Source organism: Akebia trifoliata, chromosome 2 (assembly GCF_017979445.1).
Source record: "Akebia trifoliata isolate Shusen 1 chromosome 2, ASM1797944v1, whole genome shotgun sequence".
Classification (NCBI taxonomy): Eukaryota; Viridiplantae; Streptophyta; class Magnoliopsida; order Ranunculales; family Lardizabalaceae; genus Akebia; species Akebia trifoliata.
Window position 1 is genome coordinate 4,522,496 of NC_141376.1, and position 10,776 is coordinate 4,533,271.

General features: G+C 35.4%; 1 protein-coding gene across 1 annotated transcript; it reads left to right on the forward strand.

Moving 5' to 3' along the window:
* Positions 1-819: 819 nt before the first annotated feature.
* LOC147408955 (outer envelope pore protein 24A, chloroplastic-like) lies at positions 820-5,965 on the forward strand. Its single transcript, XM_086424091.1, has 3 exons — positions 820-1,137; positions 1,217-1,576; positions 5,629-5,965. Exons 1-3 carry the CDS (start codon positions 940-942, stop codon positions 5,707-5,709), a joined length of 639 nt encoding a protein of 212 aa, XP_086280217.1. The 5' UTR covers positions 820-939; the 3' UTR covers positions 5,710-5,965.
* The last annotated feature ends 4,811 nt before the right edge of the window (positions 5,966-10,776 follow it).

Consider the following 10,776-nt stretch of genomic DNA (forward strand, 5'->3'; position numbering starts at 1 on the left):
TATCGGAATGGGAGAAGAATGATAGGTTACGATGGATGATACGACTTTAATAGTGATCAATTTCAGTAGAAAACATATCCACACGTCAACCATGCATTTTATACTAATTTTTCACATTGTAAATAAATCATATTATAAAGACCATAGGCATCCTCTTTGAGTTAAGGGGAAAAAATGAAGTTGGAGGGGTGTTATTAAAAACATTAAAGGTTAAGGAGGTAAAAATTGAAAAATAATAAAGTGGATTAAATGTTGGAGGGTAAGAGAAAAAATATATATAATAAAATTAGAGGGGTAAAAATGAAAAAACAAAATTAGAAGGATATTATTAAAAAATTAAGGTTAATTGGTGAAAATTAAAATTCAATAAAGTAGGTTAAAAGGATAAAAATAGGAAATATAATAAAATTAGAGAATCTAAATCTAAAGAATAAAAAAAAAATAGTAATTAGACGTTTATCCCCTCACAACTATGATAAAGTGGGTCTCACAATTGTGTTTTATTATATAGATTTACCCGACAAAACTTTTTATATATTTTTTTTTATGATAATTGAATATTCCTGAAGACAATGGATCGAGCCCTTATTTGAGTTTTGCCCAATCCATAGACCACTCCCGGGCAGATGGAAGGGTTTCCACCAAGGGGAAGCTCCCCTGCCAAATTATCGTGGAGAATGGATCGGGCGAGATTTAAAACCAATGCTATGTATTTGTATAAATTTATATGTTATAAGTAAAAGTTGGTGTGTTAATGGAAGCAACCCCTCTCTCCAATGTGCGCATTACGCACAAGGCAGAAGCAATCGCCACGTTTGTCAATATTCCACAAATGCCATTGAAGCGTCCGCCCACCAAACAAAACATAATCGCAAGGGAGCAAGATAAGAGAAGAGAAGCTTATCCTACGCACATTCTCCAAATTTCACATCTCACAAGATGAAGGCTGCTCTGAAGGGGAGATACGATACAGACAAAAGCTCTGCCTCTGCATCTTTCGCCATTAATGCTGGCGATGTGAAGCTTAGAGCTTCAATGACTGATGCCACCGTCGTCAATGGCCCCAGTTTAAACGGTCTCTCTCTCGCTGTCGAGAAGCCTGGTTTCTTTATCATCGACTACAATGTCCCCAAAAAGGTAATCGTCGATCCCATTGATTAGGGTTTCTGTGAGTAAACCTAGGATTTTTGTGTCTCAGCATTCTTTGTTGATTCAGGATGTTAGGTTCCAGTTCATGAACACGGTTAGGGTTTCGGATAAACCGTTGAAATTGACTTACATTCATGGACGAGGCGATAATCGGACGATTTTGGATGGAACACTCGTGTTTGACTCGGCTAACAAGGTCTCCGCAAATTACATGTTTGGTTCGGGGAACTGCAAGTTGAAGTATACGTATGTGCACGGAGGGGTGAGGACATTCGAGCCTTGTTATGACTTGTCGAAGGATTCGTGGGACTTTGCGGTGTCACAGAGAGTTTTTGGGGATGATGTTTTTAGAGCTTCTTACCAAACTTCGAGCAGGGTTTTGGGTTTGGAGTGGTCGAGGGATTCAAAGATCAATGGAATTTTCAAGGTACAGATTTCTTGGTTGTTTTTGTTTGATTTAAACTTGCATGTGTTGTGTGACTTACATGAACGATGAATCAATCAATTTTTACATAAATGATTTGAAAGGAAAAGTCCTGAATACATTTGCTCCATAGGGGTAGTTATGATAATTGAGTGAGGAGATTAGGAGACTGAAACTTACTTTCGAAAAAATAGGGGTTTTTTTGCCTGATATATCTGACCAAGAAAATGAAGCAGTATGGAGACAAATATGCTAATAAATTAGGGAAAATCTTGAAATAAAAGAACAAAAACAATTAGGATTTTAGCGAGCAAATTCAATCATCTTCGTATGGATTATTTCTTTTGTAGCTCTCTTTGTGAATGCACTGCCGTGGGTGCGTCTCATTCTCCCTAGAGCAATTATCTCAATTGCAAAGTGTGGAAAAATGGCTCTTCTATAACGACTACATAAGTGCGGAGCATCTATCATCTTAGTACAACTTTTCCATAACCAAGTAGATAAGAATCTTGGGGTTATCAACTTCTCTTTTCTACATTGAAGGTACAGTACCAAACATCCAAATCTTCCATGTGTAGTGGGCCTTCGGGTTCATGCACAACAGAAGTTGATGGTATCTATCATGAATATGCAAACATATAAGTTGGGTTAACCTCGAGTGTACTTTACAAAGCTTTTGTACACTTCAAATAGAGCTCTTCATCATCATTCTACCTTGCATAGCACCGAAGAAATCACCGTCTTTCCCACAAAGAATTCACTATGGATTTGGGGTGCTTACATCCAAATGAAGTGAAAGCCCCAAATTCGAACCTTCACCCCCTTATGAATCAAAGCAACTGTTTTTTCCTGAGTGCCAACTTAGCTAATTTGGCAAGATGCGTGGAGTGTGTTCCCACATCCTCAGTTCAAACCTCTTTGAACCCAACTTAACCTTGCTAACCGCTAACCCTTAACCTTTCTAAAAGAAAAAAGATATTTGGCCCAAAATGCATTTTGTCCCTTTGATGAATAAACCAAGTGAAAACTTTGTTTTTTTTAGTTTATTATGTTTCAAACACTAAAAAAAAAATGATTTTTAATGATTTTTTTGGGCCTATGTTTAACTTTTGTGGCCTTGTGTGTGTGTGTGTTTTTTTAACTAAGGTATCCGAGTCTCTTATAGCACCCAACTAGTTCTCAAGGCACATGCAATCCCTCCCTGAACCCAACTTAACCTTGCTAACTGCTAACCCTTAATCTTTCAAAAAAAAAAAAAGAAGAAGATATTTGTCCCAAAATGCATTTTGTCCCTTTGATGAATAAACCAAGTGAAAACACATTTTTTTCCACTCAAAAAAAAAAAAAGTTTTTTTTTTTTATTTATAAATTTATTATGTTTCAAACACTAAAATAAATAAATTAACAATTTTTTGGGCCTATGCTTAACTTTTGTGGCCTCATGTGTGTGTGTGCGTGTGTTTATAACTGAGGTATCCGAAGTAAACCTTCTTTGACTCGTTAAAAATCTTGCTCCACAAAAAGATAGTCCCCAAAATAGAAGAAATAATGCCTTGAATTGAGGATTATTTCCCTCAAAGGTCCTAAGATTTCTTTCCTTCCAAATTTCCTAGCAAATTGCAAACGGAGTGATGCTCCAAAGCTTTCTCTTAAAATCAAAAAAGCTCCGCCCTATGGCTAACCAACTTTCCACTAAGTTCCAAAAGGACCTCAGAGCGCACCACATTACCTCAAATTGCCTTGAAAATAGGATTGGGTGTGTAGCATCGTTGTTTAGCCGGTTATTGTTCTTGGTGTTGTCTTGGTCTCTTTGTTTGTTTGTGTGTCTTTTCTTTGTTTTCCTTGCTTGTTCTTAGCTCCAAAGATGAGTAAAGATTTTGAGGGATTGAGCTTCCAAGATTTTATTTTTAATTGGGATATGGTTTGTGAACCATAGCCTCCCATTGGGCGTGTTTTTATTTTTTTTGTTTTTTATTTTTCTTGTTTTTATGGTTTTGTTGTTTGGGGGCTATCTCAGCCTCCTCTTATCCTTTTTCTTTCATTAATAAAATTTATATTTATAAAAAAAAATAAATAAATAAAGATCTTTTATTTATCGAAAAAATAATAATTGAGGTATCCATGTCTCTTATAGCACCCAACTAATTCTCAAGGCACATGCAATTCCCTCCTAAAGAAAAAAAAAAGGAAAAGAAAAAAAGAAAACCACCCTTTTGGGTTTGGGGAGTTGTGATACATAATATAGGATTTGGTGATTTATGAATATAGCTTAATGTGAGATTTGATGATTCATGAATATAGCTTAATGTGAGATTTGATGATAATGTCTTGTTGTTATCTTTTTTTTTCTTCTTCTATCCGTAATGTTATGGTTTTTAATTTATTTTTTCAATAATATGTTATTTTGCTGTGAAGATATATCGATGGTTAAACCTTTTTAGCATCATAGCACTATAATCACGCGTGGAAACATGTTCCCATATATAGATGTTCAATTCTATATATTTTTTCTCCAAAATATATTTAAAACTTGGGATAAATGTTCAATTTATTATATTTATATACATTCTCTCATAATTTTTATGTATTTTTTATTTGTTATATTTATCATTTTTTTCTTTTTTCAAAGAAGTTTTCCCTTGTCATTTTAAACCCATAATCTATTGGTGGCTATGAGTTGTTAAAAAAAATGGTGACTATGCCCAATAGTAATTCTTGTTTTCTAGGGTTTCAAGGTTTCTATTCAGAAGACATTAGAGAAGCCTGAATCAATGGATTTTTGCGCTCTCAACCCCCTTCTCTGCCTCTTAGTTGATAAATCTCTTTTCTTCTTAGTAAAAGACCAGGAGAAAAATGATTTTTTTTTGTTGGAAAAATGGTCTATTATCCACACACTCTTCTGGGCAAACAAATGGAAAGAGTATTGTGGCTAAAACAGAAGAATAGATATCTACACCCTAGCAGTCCTTTAGTTTTGTGATTAGGTTGTTATAAGTAAAAGTTGGTGTGGTAATATAAGCTCTCTGATATCTATGAAAACCTCAAAGAAGCAAGACCTTCAATCATAAGTTGTATCCTCCTTAGGTGTGTTACTGGGGCACCCTGGCCAAAGTTCCACTCATCATTGTCGATGGTTGCTCACTTGGGAATCATTATTCTTTCAGGGTTAAGAATTTATTTCAGGAAAAAGAACGGGGTAATTAGTCATGCTTACTCAGGACTTGACACTAACAGCTTACAAGGCTTCAAATTTGAGGGGAATTCAAATATTACTTTTAGTTCATGACTGGGAAGAAGAGAGGTGGATGCTTCTCTTATTATTATTAGAGAAATTTGGGATTCCACCTTGTCATTGAAGCTCTTGTCCTTACTTATTCTTAGCTAGACTTGGTTTTTAAAGAACGGGTTTTGTAAGCAACTTAGATATGCCAATGTAAATTTCTACTTCATTTATTTTCCCCTGTTATAGTCTTCCTTTCGATTTTCATTTTTCTCTATATTAGTGTACAGCCATAAAAAGTACTTCATTGGTATTTGACTTTCAAGTATTGCCCATTTTTGTAAATAAATAAACAAAAAGTATTGTCTATTAAAATATAAATGAAGTATGTTATCTACCAGAGAGTGGTGCTGCTATATGAGAAATGACTGAGGACTCAAGGAAGTCCTACTTAAAGGTCGAGACTCAAGGTTGCAGAACATCTTTAAACAAGATGTTTAAAAATTAGGCTGCAAGAATATTCTTAACTAAAGTATTTGGCTCAAGGAAAGCTAAAATCTTCAAGTTGAACTGTGGCTCTGTTCAATTAGATTGGTATATGATTTATTTTTTACTTTGCAAGAGTTGCTATCTTATCAAATAAAACCTATGCATATTTCATTGTAAAGATTTGCAGATCATCGTCACATTTCCATATCCGTCACCTGGGGCAGGTAAAGAAATGTTTAAATAAAAGCCAATTGTTTCCCCAACAAAGATTTACATGACTATTTATTGTTTAACCTTTTGGATGGATAACGTTCTAATATTTGGTCCTTTTTTTTCTCTCTCACAGATTTCAGCCTCTCTCAATTTAGCAGAAGAAGTAAAAAGGCCAAAATTAAGTGCTGAGAGTACGTGGAATTTTGAGATGTGATTTTTCTCACATGTTTTACTTGTTGAAATTTCTCATTTATCGTTTGAACAAAGCTCCTGTTTTGAGGATATTTTTTTAGTGAGATGGGAGATTGATTGTAACCTGAGGAGCAAGGAGGGGAGGATAGTATCTTATGCGGAATGTCTGATTTTTTATTTGCCTTTATTTTATTAAACAGAGCTCCCCTCATTTGGTTGTATCCCTAATGGGGTTCAGTTTAATATTTTATCTTGGATATATCCCATATATTTGAGCAGATGAGCTGAGGACCAGGCAAGGGCTGCAGCTTTCCAAAACGTGTTCTTTATCAAATTGCAAATTTGTCTCACCTTTGGGTCTCAGTTGTTGTTAAACTTATTTATATTCTCCATGGTTTTAACTTCATTTGTTGGGATTGTGTGATATTGAAAAGTGGCATAAAATTAAGAACAGGTGATATGAGTGAACATTTTTGCAGAATGAATGAATGCATACCTTGCAGGTCAAAATCCTAGTTGCAGTCAGCATGGGAAGAATGCATTGAAGAAGATGAGAGAAACTTCTTGGCCCATCAATTTCCATGCTCATCCATGATATCGTTATTAGCTTCAGTACCAGAAGCACTTGCAGTCTTGATATCTTGGGTAAAAAAATTAATTAATCATATCTTGGTGACTGATTAGTCCAACCTATTTATATGTATAAAAGCTCTTCTAGTCATGCCATTACCAGCCCATGATCTTCAGTTTTTCAATGGTAAAGAGGCTTGAATACATGCACGCAGAGAGAGAGAGAGAGAGAGAGTGTGTGTGTAGTTTACCATTTCTAATGATTCAAACTTCAGCTTCACCAAAAATGGAATAATACCTAAAATAAATAAAATAATGTTATTTGTTTTATTTCTTTACAAAAGCTTGAATGCGTAAATAAGGCGAGTACATAAAATCTTAACGTTATTTGTGTTCACAATGGCCAATATGATTCAATTGTCAATCCATTGATCAAAGTCATGCTTGAACATGGGATGAGGATTCAAGCGTTCAAGGACTGGGCGATTTTTTTAAAGATTTTAGTTATTTATTTTTTAAATAAAGAATAAAATTGAAAGTTAAAAAAAACAAAAAACAAAGAATCATGCTCGAACCTTTTCATTTTTCTTCGTTTTTTTCACTGTTTCCCCAAACGAGTCAACTATGTAGCATGGCAAGGGAAGAATACCTTTCTTCCAGACAATCTTTGTTGCAAATAGGTACTATAGAAGATAAATCAACTTCTGTTTTTGTTAGATTTACATCATGGCCTTAAAGTGCATGCCAGATCAGCCCAAACCAAACTTACAAACCTAAGAAATGGCTCTGTGATACTATAAAACTATAGATCATTGAGAAGCACTCGCCCAAGCAGGTGTGGACAAAGCGCTTAAAACTTGGCCAATCCTAGCAAAACTCAGGTTATATTTTGGCATCCAAGTATGTAATCTTCACTCTTCCAAGTTCCAACCCAATTAAACGTTAATAGTTCATTGTTTTTGTTCATTTTTCCAGTTTGAGACTTTCTTGATATATAATTGCTGCAACCTGGAAGTAATTTTGTCATTTTGCATTAAACTAAAGGCTACAAAGCAACACAAAAGCGGTGATTATTGTATTTTGGTAGGTAATCTGTTATGATCAATGCAGACCCAATCGGGAAAATTATAACTTTGGGTTATAATTATCAATAGTAATTAGTAGGTGAAGGCGGGTTTTGGACCCAGGTCGTGATATCAACAGTCAGACTTTAACCAACTTAGCAAGTTGGCATCATCAATGAGGAATCTCACTAATAAAACCAAAAACAAAGTAGTTAATGTGCGGAATCAGCATCTATGTATGATCACTAAAGTAAAAAACTAGGGGCAATGATTGAACTGTGCCTTTGACTTTTGAATCCTAGTGGAGGGAAGATCGTGATGGAAAATGGAGTTGCAGAAAGAAAGAATAAATGCCACTGTGAAAGGGACAAGAGCATGACACTTCTGAGCTCTCTGGTCCGGACATTCCATTGATGACTCTTCTTTTTGTCATATTAGCCATGTGGGCCCAAGCCAATCATTTATCAAGGTCCCCCCATCACATAGACGATGGTGCCCAGCCCCACACCCAACCCAATCTGCAGATAACTCTTTACCAGTTATTTCCTTCTCCATAAATAGGTACATCTGAAAACCATTGTTGATCTTTCTCTAAGGAACGATAGTATATGCTCCACGTGTTCGTATAACTAAAGCCTACTTATTTCTACGAATGTCAATATATGTGTGCATATATGTGGGTCTACCGATTTGCCAAGTAGAAGGGAAGAAGATAGCTATGAAGGTAAAACTATCACTCCTTTGCCCACATGAAAGAAATATGTGATCTACTTTAGGTTCTAAGTCTAAGAAGAGATAAACAACTCGAATAGATAAGACCAGCTAAAAGTCATGGTTGGTGTAGTTTTCAACACCTAAAGAAAGCCTAAATTTCTTTAGATGACCAGTTTTGATTACTTTCAAAGTAATGGTCTGATGTAGCAGTTATAGATAGAAACTTGATATTATGCATTTACCAAAATACATCTGTTTCATCCAAATAATAGACATTTGGTTGATTTAATCTCTCTTTAAAGTCAAAAGTATTGACTAGACAGATAGGAACGTACGGTTGATATCATTTTAGGTCATGAACGCCTGTCCTAAAGTTTTCCCATTGATTGGATGATTCTAATCAATGGACGTAGATTCCGATCACGGGTTGATTATTCACTTGAATTTTGGTGTATCGTCTATGATACTGTCTTGCAAATACTTTTGTTGAGATTTAGGCTCTACTTCCTTTCAGATAAGTCTCATGGAATCGAATGTAAATTTTCTATGATCATGACTTAGGTGGTTACATGTATGGTTCAAAGTTCTGTTCCTAGTTTTTATAGTATATACTACCCAATCATTCTCCCTTCATCTTGGAACTTTAAAATCTAACAACATCTAATTTCATGCTTTTAAGAATAGTTCCAATAATTATAATTACTTTTGGAATACTTGGTTTTGTAAGAATGTTTTTTTCTCCCTTAAAATTCTTTCCATTTTCTGTTTCTTTGATGTTGAAAACTCCAATACATTGAAGGACAGATGAAGAAGTGACAAGGATGAGTGGGTTGTAACTTTCTCCTACTGAAAGCTTAAAAAAAGCAAACCATAAATGCTTACAGAAAGCTCTCTGGTACCCATATGGGCCCTGCAATTATTTGTGAACTAATTGTCTGGACCATATATGAAGCTCGGGATATAGAAAGGATCTTTTATATGTTTCTTTTTAGATCCCTTATTTAAGGTGGAAGGGGACCAAAATTTTCAGTAATGGGTTCTCTACTCATTACCGGGACCTCCCAAACTCAACTGTTTGACAGTGTTATAGGCGTGCAGCTCATTGGTCAAGGCGTGATATGGAAAGCGTTCTGGTGATGCGACATGATCTTATGATTGAGTGGCTTGTTTGGATGAGCATGACTGTGGCTCATGCAAATAATTTTTTTTGTAACATGTTGTAAGTAGATCCTAGATCCTCTTTTTATTCAAGCTGACCCCTCATCTTCATGAAGATGGAATTTGGGTCCTAAATTTTGGTTGGCAATATGAATCCTATCTGTCGTTCAACTCTTATCTAAAGTTACATTTATCGTTAAGGCATGGGTCTTCAAATCTTTTTTACTTAAGTATTCTACGTCTTATTCAACATTCCCGAGTCTTCTTAGTGCCTACAACTTTTAGCACACGTTGAAATGATCTCAATTGATTTTTCTTTTATTTTGGCTTTGATTGGATCTATTCTTGGATTTCCTCAAGTGTACCCATTTTTTTTTCTCCATTAGGCGGCCTAGGTTAATAAGGCGGTCGATGTTAGTACCACAGACTTGGGTTCAAATCTTCCTTCCTTTAAACCCCACTTTTTGACCATTAGAAAGAAACTTTCAACTCCTCCCTCTCAACATTCTCAGCTTCATGACACACATCACAAAGTTTTGCTCCTACACCTGTGGTCTGGTGTTTGGTACCATACTTTGTAGGTTTCACCGATATCACTCTCTTTTCTGGATCACATTGCAAGGCATTTAGAGTTGCATGTTATTTTCTTGGGTAAGGCTTTGATAATGTTGATGATGATGATTAACATTTGCCCGTAGGAAGAAATTTTAACTGAAAAAATATCAGATGGGTAGTAAAATATCAGATGGGTAGTACATAGGTATTGAATGTATACGAATCAACCAAAATCTAGTCACTAGATGCAACTACTAGCTTATAATTGGTCAACTCCGTGGCTCAATTAGATGGTCCTCTGTATAACAACCTTGGTCCCGTCTATACCTATCATTAAATGCTAATAAAGGATGAACAAAACTCGTTCGGCCAACTCCAAAATTTTCAGATTGGGTTTTGATGACGTTGATGGTGATGATTAAGATTTTTACATATTTGACGAAAGAAGTTGAGAGAAGCTAGAATCATCTAAGTGTCAAAATCAAAAGGACGAGAAAGGATCGTCCCCTAGGCTGCCCCTAATGAATGAGACTCCTATGAGAGATGGAAGGTCTTTTCAGTTCCGAGTTAGTTAATGGAGTCTTCGGAGTTCTAGGCCCACTACGGCAACCGAATTTTTGGTATAAGATTAATTGAATAGTGTAGGAACCTTGCAAGGAGAGACATGTACTGTGGAGATGATGTTGTAGTCAGGTTTAACACCCATAAAGTCACTGATAAAGCATGAGTAGTGAGCGTGGTAAAAATACAATTTGGGTAGATTGAATCCAAATGTGTATGGAACTTTATAAATATACCATGTTAATAGTAGTGAAATGTGATCTTCTTACATTTGAGTTAAATGGTGAAAGACTATACCCGAGAACATAATGAGCTCAACGAGTACCATGAAGGGTATTTATACTAATTTGAGATCAACTGAACGACAATCTTCTAATAAAGCAAATGTTAGAGAATTCAATCAAACCCATTGAATGAGCACACTAGTCATTCACCTTAGAAACCATAAAACCAATCCGAAAGTAAAA